General features: G+C 52.9%; 1 protein-coding gene across 2 annotated transcripts in view; it reads left to right on the forward strand.

Moving 5' to 3' along the window:
* The window catches only part of GRIK3 (glutamate ionotropic receptor kainate type subunit 3), a 196,355-nt gene extending 189,268 nt beyond the window's left edge, over positions 1-7,087 (forward strand). For both annotated transcript variants that reach the window (XM_084872609.1, XM_084872610.1), the window contains exon 16: positions 899-7,087. In XM_084872609.1, the coding sequence (XP_084728735.1) occupies positions 899-1,093 (195 nt within the window). In that variant the 3' untranslated portion in view covers positions 1,094-7,087. The remainder of the gene's footprint in view (positions 1-898) is intronic.
* Positions 7,088-12,904: the final 5,817 nt, after the last annotated feature.

Consider the following 12,904-nt stretch of genomic DNA (forward strand, 5'->3'; position numbering starts at 1 on the left):
CTGATTCCTGGCCTCACTGGGCATCAGTGGTCCCCACTGCCTTCCAGTCCAGCTGCAGGACAACCTCTGCCATCATATACATACAGGCAATGCTGCACTTTTGCTGTTGCTTTCGGTACTCACAGTGACCTAGGCAGGAGGAGGCCACTGCCACTCAATTGCCCTGCAGGAGCCTCGCTCCCCTTAGTTGAAGCCCTTCACACATTCAGGTCTTTCTTAAATCCTGACTCTGAGTCAGGACGAGTGCGGGGGCTGGGCTCATGTGGGGGGTTGGGGGTGAGCAGACCCAGGGGAGGGGGGGAAGTCGATGAGGCGGAGCTGACTGGTTCCTGCTCTCAGAATCTAGTGTAAAGAAAAGTCAGATATGTCAACTCCTCAAACTTAAAGTATATGCCAGTCAGAGCCTCAGTGTGCTCATCTGTAAAATGGGGATAAGATGATACTACCTGTCCTACTATCTTTTTTTTTCTTTCTTTTTAAAATTACATTTTTATTGATTTCAGAGAGGAAGGGAAAGGGAGAGAAAGATAGAAACATCAATGATGAGGAAGAAGCAATGATGAGGAAGAAGCTGCCTCCTCATGCCCCCAGGAGGGATTGAGCCCCCAACCCAGGCATATGGCCTTGACTGGAATCAATCCTGGGACCCTTCAGTCTGCAGGCCAATGCTCAATCCACTGAGCCAAACCGGGTAGGGCTTAATCTCCAAACAAGAACATAACGCTCTGTAGGCTGCTACACAAACTGGTCCTCTTGCAGGGGGGCAGAGAGTGAGTGGGGTGAAGGGGTGACAGAGACCGAGTGGCCTTAGCACAGGCTCGGGAGGAGGGGCAGGAGTTGGCTGAATCGCTGGGCCAGGCCTCACCCATCTGCTCTTTCCGCCTCACTCCCACCGCAGCGTTCCTTCTGCAGCACCGTGGCCGACGAGATCCGCTTCGCCCTCACCTGCCAACGTCGGGTCAAGCACAAGCCGCCGCCCCCCATGATGGTCAAGACCGACGCCGTCATCAACATGCACACGTTCAATGACCGCCGGCTTCCGGGCAAGGACAGCATGACCTGCAGCACATCACTGGCCCCCGTGTTCCCCTGAGCACCGGTAGGGTGGGGACCGCAGGCCGGAGGGCAGGGTGGAGGAGAGCAAAGGAGGCTGGAAGGAATATCCCTGTCTTCACACCGGGCTTGGGGGCCGGAACTGCTGCCTGCCTGTTGGGCCAGGAGCCCTCTGCCCTCACCTACCGGGAAACCGGCAGGCCCCCAGGCCAGCTGCTTGAGCTTCATCTCCTCTTGTTTCTTCTGTGGGTTTCGAAAGCTGCCAGCCGAGACAGCCAAGGCCAAAGGAAGCACAGGCCTCTGCCAGGCCACGCCCACCTGCGCCTCCACCTTCCTCCACAGTCAGAAGTTTCTGCCACGGCCCTGAGGGGCCAGAGAAAATAGGCAATAGCTCTTTTATTGCCACTCCTTCCCCATCAGCCCAGGCCTCCTGGGGCTTGACTACAAGACCAGAGACACACACCCTGGTCATGGCAGGGGTGTTCCCGTTTGGCTGACAGTGGGACAGTGAGAGCTAAAGACAGAGGACGGCCATCCACATGTCTGAGCAGAGGCTTCTCACAGGCTTCTGAACTCCCGGATTTGGCACCAACCATGGGAGCCCCTGTTTGGGCAGAGTTGAAGGCAAAGAGCCCCATAGGGGAAAAGAGAAAAAGAGGAGTTTGGGGTATGGGAAAGGCTGCCATTTTGAATTCTACAATCAATGTCCAATGGCCACACTTCTGTAAGAGAGTGGGGGAACAGTCGAAGCAAACTCTTCTCCACTTTCTGGAGGGCAGAGAGACAACTCCCTGAAACTCTCACAAAGGACACCCAGAGACTCGGCCCATATTTGAGGCCCAGAGGAACAGTGGGTTCCATGGAAATCCCATAGGCCTTCGCATCATGAGATCTTATTTTGCTGGTAACCACGCTGTTTTTTAGACCCTGATGGCCTGACGGAACTTGGGATGTCTGCTATCCACTCATCAGCAGCTCCCCTTGCACCGGTTGGCCCTAAAAGAGTAGCCTAGATCAAAGTGAAAGTGGAGTCACCTTCCTCACAAGAGGGGCCCAGGTCCCATGCACAGGCTAACTTTGGGGTAGATGGGAACTCTAGAAGGGCCCTAAAGAACTCCCAGCCTCCTGGTCTTGCCATTTATACCCCCCAGAAAATGAAGTTTTGGGGGGCAGGATATCATGGTTGGTAGAAGCCCCAACGGTGGGAAGATAGAAGCCGCCTCCTGGAGAATTAACCAAAGACCCCAAACAGAGACACAAGGTCACCCTGGAGCCTAGTCCCTTGTCCAGAGCAGCTAGGACCTTGTAGGGCTTGGGGATTCGGCAGAGAAGTAGTAGCAGGCGGGGTGCCAGTGAGGGGTAGACCAGATGGCCTGTAGGTTCCAGCCAGCTGCAATGGATGTTCTAGAGGTCTGTGATTTTAGGCGTCTGGGGAAAGAATGAGACATGGAAGGTTTAGGAGCCAAGTGTCCTTAAAAAGAACCTGATAGGGCCAGTAGGGCTTCCCACTGCCAAGGGCAGAGGGCAGTCTTCCAGCAGGGGACGAGGACTGAATCTGGACAGGGACCCAGAGGCATCAGCCACTCCCTCCCACCTCTCTTCTGTTTCTGCTTGAGGAGCCTGGTTAGGGAAGAGCTACATGTAGGTCTCAAGAACCTTCTCAGCTGGGGGAAGGGTAGTCTCTAGCTTCCAAAGCAGGAGATCACAGTGGGCTCATATGACAAGTACCGCCCCTCCTACGAATCAGAGCTGCTCCAACAGGCTGTGTGCATGGGAGGTAGGAGAAGAGGCCGGACATGCAGTGTAGCCGACACACATAACAATAGGAAAAGCCATGCTGTCGTGAGCTCCTGGGTGCAAGAGTGTGCATATATGTGTATCTGTGTCTTTGTATGTGTGAATTTGGGTGGTTGGAGGAGAAGGACAGATTTGGACATATACAGTCCAGAGCATGCAATAATAGGGAATCCTTTGGGTTCTGCCGTGTGTGTGTGTGTGTGTGTGTGTGTGTGTGTTATGCATGTGTGTGTGTGTGTGTGTGTGCGTGCGCACATCACACACACGTGTCATGTGTATGAATTGAAAATGAAGGAGACAACTCTGGACAAGTAGCAGAGCTCCATACATGTAAAAACAGGAGAAGCCATGTCATAATGGGGTGCTGGTGAGTATATATATGAACAATTGTGTGTGTGTGTGTGTGTGTGTGCATGTGCATTTGTGCACCAATGGCAGAAGGTAGAGGACAGAATAAAACCTGCAGCATTGCCAAATATGTTTTAAAGGAGAAGCCATGTCATCAAAGGGTCCACATGTGAGCATGTGTGCACTGGTGTGTGTGGGCTCGTGTGTGCAGCAGAGAGCGGAGAGAGGACAGAACCAGACAGACGTGCAGCAAGGTTCATGCATGTCATGTGTGAGAAGCCATGAGGAACTGGAGTTTGTGAGTGTGTGCTTGTGTGCTCACATGTGTGTTCAAGCACACACATGTTACAGCTCACTGCAGGAGCAGAAATGGACAATCAGGAAGGCAGAGAACCAGGGTCTGTTGGCACTTCTGTTGTGGGGAGAGATCTTTTGTCACAAGATTTGCAGGACTAGGCATAGGCACAAGTCAGGGCAAAGCGCTTCAGAAGCTTGTGGCCGGTGACTCCTTTGCTGTAGATAGAGTGCCCCATTTGAGGGGGAAATGACATATTTTTGCAATTTCCAGGTAACAGGATTCTAATGAAAGTATTTGCCCATTTGCTCTCACCAAATGTGAATATTAACCACTGTCTTTCTTCATCCAGTATAATTTCTTAGCACACGCCCACATCCATGCTCATGTCACACACCCGTGTGTATGCTTCTGTGTATAACACTCTAGGGACATGTCACGTTTTTCTGAGGCCCTGCACATAGACAGACCCTGATGAGAGAAAGAAAAGGAAGGGCATGGGTAGAAAGACTTTCCATCAAACAGGTGAAGAATGGTGGATAGCAGAGGTCCTATTGAGTGAGGGAAGTCCCCCAAGATACTGAAATGATTTGGGGGCTCCAGAAACAGGGGGACATGCTGCGTGATCTTCCTCCACATTCCAGCTTATGTCCATATGTGTAGCTCATGTTCAACTTCTAGCTGATGTCCTGTGTTCATCTTCAAGACCAGCCCAGGGAGGGTTCCAAGTGCAATGGAAACCACTTCTGCCCAAGTGTGAGCTGTGCCTCCTGAGGACTCCAGGTTCCACGACATCTGCAGGGGTGGGGTGGGAGGAGGTGTTCCCAGCAAGGGGGGTCCTGTGCATTTCAAGTTTAGGTCAGCCTGCCAGTGGGGGTGGGCTGAGCCATGGCGGGAGCATGTGGGCGCATGCACAGAGGCGCTGGGGTGGGGGCTGGGAGAGGTGTGGAGTGTAAATGCTGACTTAGATGGGGCAGAAGGTGGGACTTGCCTGAGCAGGAGCTAGACTGTCCCTGTCTGGCCCCGCATGCTGGCCCTAAACAGAAGAGTGCCCCACCCTGAACCCCTATCTCCCACCTCACACACCAGTGCCTCCTCTCAACCTGCTCGAAGTGGCCAAATGAAGGGCAGCAATGAGGGGACACACACAATAAGCCCTCCTTATCTCTCTCCCCCTGGCCTGTCACTGGTCTCTGCTGGGACACAGCTCAGACACCTCCCTCCCCCTATCATAGCCTAGACTCCACCTGGCTCATGCTGGCTCCCTCCTGGGCACAAGAAGAGGTCTCTAGCACTATTAGGTGAAGACTCCAAATGGCTAGAAGTCACTCCCCCTCTCTAAGCTCTCCGAGGGTGGAAGTCAGACCAGGACAGTCAGAAGGGGGTGCTATGTGTGGGTCTGCAGCTGCTTCTCATCACTCAGTATGAAGCAGATCCCTCCCAGAGCCACCCTAGCTATGTGCACAAACATCTGGAAACAGGCCAGACTCTGGCCCACATCTGGAATGGTCCCGCGTGGAGCACCATCTGGGAAGGGCCTCGCTCTGGTCAAACAGCTGTATGGACTTACCATCTGGGATTGGCCCAGCCCCCTAGACAGATGCAGAAAATGAGCCCCGTCTTGTAGACAGGTCTCCAGAATAGGCACATCTGGAAACAGTTTCCCAAGGAGGGTGGACACATCTGGAATAGGCCCAGCCGCTAGGCATGGTGGGAGGGTCCTGTCCTCTGCCCCCATGCCATTTTGAATCAAGCCTTCACTCCAGTCCTGCTTTTGCCCTGGAGTTAAAGTTTCAGAGCTGAGGCCATATGTGAAGTCACAAAACTGTTTTTGGTAGAAGGTGAATGTTCTGTACAATATATATATGAATGTAAAGATATATATATATATATATATATATATATATATATATATATATATATATATATATATCTGCTGTATATATATATATATATGCACAGTGTATATATGACCTGTAGCCCATGTGTATATGCACCCCTCCCTGCACGTCTGCACACAGAGTGTACATAACCCAGCCAGTATGGGTGGGGACCAGGTGAGAGATGGGGGCTACAGCAGCGAAGTCTGGGACAGAGGTGCCCTGGGCCAGGGATGCAGAGAGCCTGGGGGTGAGAGGAGGAGAAGAGAGACAAGCCCTGCATTCACCAGAACTGCAGACCCTGAGGAAGAGTGAGAACCCTGGAGGCTGGCGGATGGACCCTTGCACAGCAGGTGTCCCCTTGGGAGGGATGGCAGAGGGAGCCTTGCCTCCCTCTGAGACAGGCTGGTCTGCACTTATTTGTCAGAAGCAGAACAGCAGGGCCTGTGACGTGGGAACGATGTCATGCCAGTCCTGGGCTGCCCAGACCTGCTCTGATGCCCGTCTGCACATTGACAGGCAGGTGTCAGGTTCCACCTGGAACATCCGCAGAAGGCCTCTGCCGCCGAGTCTCACCCACACACCAGGCACAGCTCGTGGCCAGGGAAAGCACTTTTTAAAGAGAATGGCCCAAGGGCATTGCCGGCATGCCAGTATGATGCCCACGATGCCCTCATTATTGACCTGCCCCTGTTCCCTGCTTTCTCACACCACCCCGCAGTGTGTCTACTTTACAGATCAAAGCTCCGAGGCCTCAGGTGCAGGGAAGCAGCTGTAGGCCCGATGATGCCAGTTAGGAGTTTGTCCCACCTCAGATGACTTCCCAGCTCCATGTGACCCAGAGGCCAGCCTTCAGAGAGAGCCTGGAGAGCTGGAGGTGCAAGCAGGACGGTGACATGGGCACAAAATGAGAAACCAACAAGGCACTTCCTGTCCCATCAGGGCCCACGCCATCGGTCTGCCTTCTCTCCCCTGCAGCACCGCCCCAGCAGGGCAGTTGGCAGAGAGCCCCGGGAAGAACTGCAGACCTCCACCCCTGCCCCTCCCACATCCGTCTGTTCTTGGCAATTCTGATTCCTTAGCTAGTGGTCCTGCCCTGTCACGGCCAGAGCATCTCTGGAGCATGCAGGCGAGAGAGATCTGGAGTGAGCTTCCGCGTGGCCAGCGGCCTGCCCTCTGCTTCGGCCCCGTGGGTCAGGCTGGTCTGCACTTAATTCTGGGTCTGCCCCGGGGTCCTGGACAGAGCACATCTGAACCAGCCCCCCGAGGAGGGTCCTGTCACTGTGCTCCAAACCCCCACCCCATCTCTGCCTGGCTGGGCCCCCCCCATGACGGGGACTTGGGTTCCCGGCCTCTGGCCTGAGCCCCCGGCCAGCACCATGCGAGACCCCTGGCCCGTGCCAGCACCCAGACCGGAGTGCCTGGACGCCCCCGCTCCCACACCACATGGTTCCCACACACTGGTCTCTGGGCCATTCAGGGGATGCCCTTTGTGGACATGCAGAATTTCTATGAATATAGTTTTTTGTAAACATTTTGTAACAATTTGGGTTTCATAGTAACTGTGTTACTTGCCAATCATTCTAGGCTGATGTAAATAAATTTCCAAACAAATCCGATTATTTTCCTTTTTAAGACACTGTGATATATCCAAGTGCACAGTTTGCTGTATGAAGTAATATGGTTTTAAATTTTAAATAAAGAACTGTTTCTAGAAAAACGGGGCCCCCTTGAGGTGTGTTTCTGCTTCTCTTCCCTCCCTAGAACCAGAGGGTGCTGGGCAGGGCAGCTGTGCCCTCTTCACCCAGGGCTGGCTGTGCCCCGGGCTGGAAACCCTGGTGAGGAGCAGGTGGGGGTGGCTACAGCCCAGGCTCCCGGCTCCCAGTCAGAGCTGGGGGGTGTTGTGTCTGTCCTTGACATTGTCTGACCTCTGCCTTCCTTCTCATGGGCTGGTCCCTCCCCACCTCATCTCCAGCCACATAGCTTCCTGGGGAGTTGCCATGTCCTTCTGGGACCTGTCCCCGTGGCCACCAATGGGAAGGCTGGATGGGCCTCTATCTGAGCTTGGCTCATCAGAGGCCCTGTCTGAGCTTTGTCAAACTGAAAATGAGAAAACTCTAAGTGAACTACCCCTGGAAGATGGAAGCTGTACATACAAAAAAGGTATAGGGTGGGGCATTTTTTAAAATATATTTTTATTGATTTCACAGAAGAAGGGAGAGGGAGAGAGAGATAGAAACATGTATGATGAGAGAGACTCATTGATCGGCTGCCTCCTGCACACCCCAACCTGGGGATCAAGCCCACAACCTGAGCATGTATACCTAATCAGGAATCGAACTGAGACCTCCTGGTTCATAGGTCGACGCTCAACCACTGAGCTACGCCGGCTGGGCCAGGGCAGGGAGTTTTAAGCAGGATGGGATTGCACATGGATGCTTACAAAATCATTGAAGAGATGAAGACACGAGGCCAAGCTGGACCTCCAGTGGCCGCAGAGCAGCACAGAGCTGACCCACGCAGCGGCCCCCTCTGAGACTGGTACTAGAACCATGAGGTGAAAACCCAGCCAGCGCTGCAGTCCAGGGCTCCGAAAGCCAGGCCGCTGCCCCAGCACAGCTGCTTCTCATCGCCGGGAAGCTGGCCATGGAGACCGGAGTGACGCTCCGTGACAGAAACAGACCATAGAGGGCAGGGAAATCACTTCTGCCTTCCAAACTCGTGCAGACAGATTCCACTGGTAAGACTGATTTGCATCCAGAACCCCCCACGCTCCCCTGTGACATCATCGCTAAATCGTGGCTAAATTGAGCATTTCCTATGTGACGAGCGCTATGCTAAGTTTTTATATCCCTTCCCTGTTATCTCAGACCTTGACTCTACATGACCTTTTCTTCCAAATGCACTACTTCTAATTGTCTGGCGAGTGACTTTGATTAGAGCATGGGTCAGTCGGTCACCTGGGGTTCAACCAGCTGTGACCAGAGTGAGTGAAGAGCCACATAATAAATTATGGTACCCAGGTTCTTTGCTTTAGGGGAGAAAACCGGAAAGTTCCATAGAAAGATATGTGGGCTGGGAAGATTGTCTAAACTTGTGTACCCTCCTTTCCCATCAGCCCACAAGCCCAGGCCTTGGAAATCCCTGCACCATGGAGAGGAGTTCAGGACCCAGTGGCTTCCATGTCTGGAACCTCTGGTCCAGCCTGGAGCCACAGCCCAGACTGAGGCTTTGGGTCCAGGCCAGGTCAGAGGCAGGGAGAGGTCCTCGGTTGAAAGCACCTGTCAGCCACTGAGAGGCAGAGGTAGGGCCTTTCCGTAGGAGTGAACACCGTGGGGTTCCAGGTAGATTCCAAGACCAGCCCACAGGAGTGGGGTAATAAAGGAAGAGATCCGGTAGGAATGAGGTCCGCAGTGGGGGTGAAGAAACAGAACAGCCACTCATCCATCTATCTATCCCTCTGTCCACCCATCCTTTCATCCCCCCATTCATGCATCCATCCATCAAATCACCCACCTGGCTACTATGTATGTACCCACTGATCCATCCACCTACTGATTCATCAACCAGTTCATCTCTTTATCCATCTACCTGTCTACCCACCCTCAATCCACCCATCCATCAATCCTTTCACAGAGTTACACAAATTTTTGTGTATGAGTCCCAGCTCTGCCACCTACTAGATGTGTAACTTTAAAAAGCAACATCACATCCCTGAGGCTCAATTTCCTCGTCTATAAAATGCATGATCCCAAACCCCCTCCATCACCTCCTGTAGAGTGATTGTGTGGGTTAAACGAGAAAAAGGCATGTTAAGTACTTAGCACAGGGCTGGGTGTATCATAAGCCAGCAATAAGGGATAGTAATTTTTATTAAGAAAAAGGGAAATGAGGAGAAGGAGAATTAGGACCTACATGCTGAGCCCTTTAGGAATAGAGTAGTGAGCAATGAAGCAAAGCTCCTCTTCCAGGGCTGAGCCTGGCCCAGACGCCCATCTGTGACACTCTGGGCTCAGCCGGACCTCTCAGGATGCTGGGGTGGCCCTGAATGTCTCCGGATTGGGCAGAGAAATGGAGAAACTTCCTCTTCCCAATCTCCACCCCAGCCTCTCTGAGAAGCCCCTGACTCCACCTCTCAGAGCCCATCTCCACCTGGGTGGCCCTCACAGACACTAAGCGCTCTCTCTCTCCCTCTCTCTCTCTCTCTCTCTCTCTCTCTCTCTCTCTCTCTCTCTCTCTCTCCAAGGAAGAAACTGGAACCCACATTACCAGGCCCTTAGTATCTAAGTGAGCACTCTATACCCATTTCCCAGGGATTAAACACTGATCCTCTGAAGCAGGTACTGTTACATCGCATTTCAGAGTGAAGGAAGCAGGAGATCAGAGAAGGAATGGACCTGCCCATTCTGACTGCCAAGGGAGCTCATGGGAGGAGGAGGGAGAAAGCTTCCCATAAAAGCATATGTTACGTGTGAAGCATCAGGCTCACTATTTTTGAGGGTCCCTCTGCGCTTGTCTGTCAATGTCCCCTTCTCCCGCCTCCATCCCCCAGGTCCATGGGCAGTGAGCCAGGAGCAGGAACAGGTCAGGGCCCTGGAATTCTGGAGATGCGGGTCACCATGCCGAGAATCAGGCGGGGCCGGGGCACGCGCTCCCCCGGGGCCTTGATGGCACTTCCTTGGAAACAGAAGCTGAGTGTTTAAGGAGCATCTGTCATTATGGAAACAGAGTTGCCAGACCATTTTTTCCTTTACTATTTTTACTGCGATTTCATTATCTTATGCAAATGAGGCCGCAGAAGAAGTCTTTCTGCAGGGTGGCCCATGCTGGGACCAGCCCCATCCAGGGATTTATTGCTGCCTCGGCCTCCAGGCAGCTTAGGGATGAGGGGGCCCCATGGAGAGGCTTTCCGGAGCAGCCACCCAGCCCTGGAACACACTGCTTCCTGCCAGACAAGCCCCCAGATCCTTCCTGTGTCCCAAGAGAACCCTGTTCCCTTATTTCCAAAGACCTAAGTACCAGCTCAGCCTGGCTCAGGCTCTGTCCCCAATTCCTCAGTCATTGGGGCCCCTTGAAGACTGAGTTGCCAGTACCCAGAGGATAGAGGAGGAAAGATGGGATGCAACAGGGCTTCACCTCCCAGGGGACCTCCGTTTCCCATTCCAGAGGAAAGAGCTGGGACCTACACACTAGTCTTTGGTTCAGGCTGGTCCCAGGTTTCCAATCCCTAGTGCTTCTGGCAGGCCGCAGGCCGTAGGCAGCGAGATCAGAGCTGGGGCAGGACAAAGCTTCAGGGAGAGCAATGCAGGCAGTGGCAGCAGGAAGTTGGGCATTTTGTGCAGAAGTGATAGGGTAGGAGATCTGTGCAAGACACAGCACCTGCTGCGACCCCATGTTAGCGATGAACAACCAGTAACTTGCCCAAACACCAGTAAGCCGAAGAGCAGCGCCCACTATCTCCTGGCCCTCTGACCCTCCTCACCAAACAGGCTCCCCGGCCTCCTTCCTGCAGCTCTGGCCTCACCAAGAGCCCCCACAGACCCTGCCTGCTCCACGCATCTCCCAGGCCATTTCCTCCTGGTGTGAGGTGTGCTGGGGAGGCACACCCTTCTCCCTGGCAGTCCAGCGGCTTCCAGATGTGGAGAGCTTTTGCTCCAGGAGGTTGCTGCCTCTGTCCCTCTAGCCTAAATCCTCTACTTTGAGTTTGCAGTACAGATTAGCTTCCCTTCCTCCTCCCCAGTTCGGTCTCAAGGTGCTGAGACTTCTCTAAGCCCTGATAGAGCAACCTCTGGTCCAAGCATTGAGAAAGAGCCTCTGACCTGCACGCGTAAGTCCTTCTCGGGGAAGTCTGATTCAGCCCCGCATCCCCAAGGGCCAGGCAGGGGGGAGACAGAGGATGTGGGAAACCACACGTTTCCCAGCCCCACTCACCTATGGAGGAGGATGAGGTCACAAGAGTTGCCATAACCCAAATGTCAACTCAAGTCTGTGTCCTCTGCATATCCCCAGCTTCCAGCCCCCTGCAAAGTCCAAGGGACAGACCCTCTTTCATCTGATGACCCAGAATGGCCCTCTCATTTGATGATCAGAGGCTTGAGAGCTTTTAGTGCTTGGCTCTTTCTTTTCCAGGAAAAGTTGTCATTAATAGTAATAATGATAACAAGAAGATGATAGTGATGATGATGATGATGATGATGATATGCTCCAGCTAAAGGAGTGACAATGCCAGGCCTGACGCTGTGCATAGCACTTGGTATACCTCATCTCACAGAATTCTCACCATAACCCTATGAGCTCAGGGAGGTCATCCCCAATTTACAGATGTGGAAACTGAGGTTAAGAGAAGTAAAACAACTCTCCCCCAATCCACCCGGGAAGCATCAGAATGAGGCCCCCAGAATGGGACTTGTGTTCCACAGATTTGATAAATGAGTGAATGAGTAAATGAATGAGTGAATCAGAAAACAGTCAATAATCAATGCTGTTTCCACACACTGGGGAATTTCTATGCGTGTAGAAAAACACAAATCCCAACTTGATTGGGCTAAAAATGAGAATTACTAATTACAGTTGCTTGCAAGAACAACCTACCATTTATGCCTAATTGTAGTGCAGTCCAATAACAATTATGCACATCAATAAACGTGTCAGATTAACTTGGTTGTAAGTTTTACTTGATTGCAACACTTAACCCTGTTGTGGCGGCCCAGACTTGGGAGGCTATGACCATTCCACTCAGTTCCCGTGGTTTTCTCGGAAACGAAGGGCCATGGGCAGTGGGAGGGAAATGTGAGAGAAAGGGTCTCTCTCCCCTTGGCAGCATGTCTGCCCTGGCAAGCTTGGAGAAAGCCATTTGGCAGGGGGTCTTTGCAGGGCTCACAACGTCACAAGCCTCCCTTCTTCTCCTCGGTGCCAAAGGCAGCTTCCTAATTAGAACATCCATAACCCTCAGCATCTGCTCCAAGAGAATTCAGCTGCTCTAAGATGGAGAAGTCCATTAACTTTATTGCACAAAACGTCGGACGTGCTTTTAGACAGAGGATCCCTGCCAAGTGAGATAAACTGCAGAGACCTGCCAGAGGGACAGACCGGAACTTCCTGCAGTCCCCAGCTGGGTCCTCGGGACTCCCTCCTCTCCCTGCCTGACGCCCTGGGTGGTGCTCTGTCATCCTGGGAGGCAGGCGCTGGGGAAATTGTGAATTTCAAATACAGGTGCAGCCCGAGCACCCTGGCCATGTCATGCAAGCCTGCAGTCTGCTGAATGTCAGCACCCGACAGGCACATCTGATTCCCAGAATGCATCGGGATTCCCTCCCACAGTTGGGGAAGCTCGTTCCTACATCAGCAGGAGTTGGATGAGCTGGTGTCACCAGAAGCAGTGGAGCGAGGTGGCGAAGAACGGGCTTTGGAATCAGTTATTTCTGGGACGGAGACTCATGCTTTGCCACTTAGGAGTTGCTGTGTGACCTTGCAAGAGTGATATCCTATAAAAAGGCTGGGGGCTATCCTATAAACAGGCTGAGTCACACCT

This window comes from Pipistrellus hanaki (assembly GCF_964339955.1).
Source record: "Pipistrellus hanaki genome assembly, chromosome: 2".
Lineage (NCBI taxonomy): Eukaryota > Metazoa > Chordata > Mammalia > Chiroptera > Vespertilionidae > Pipistrellus > Pipistrellus hanaki.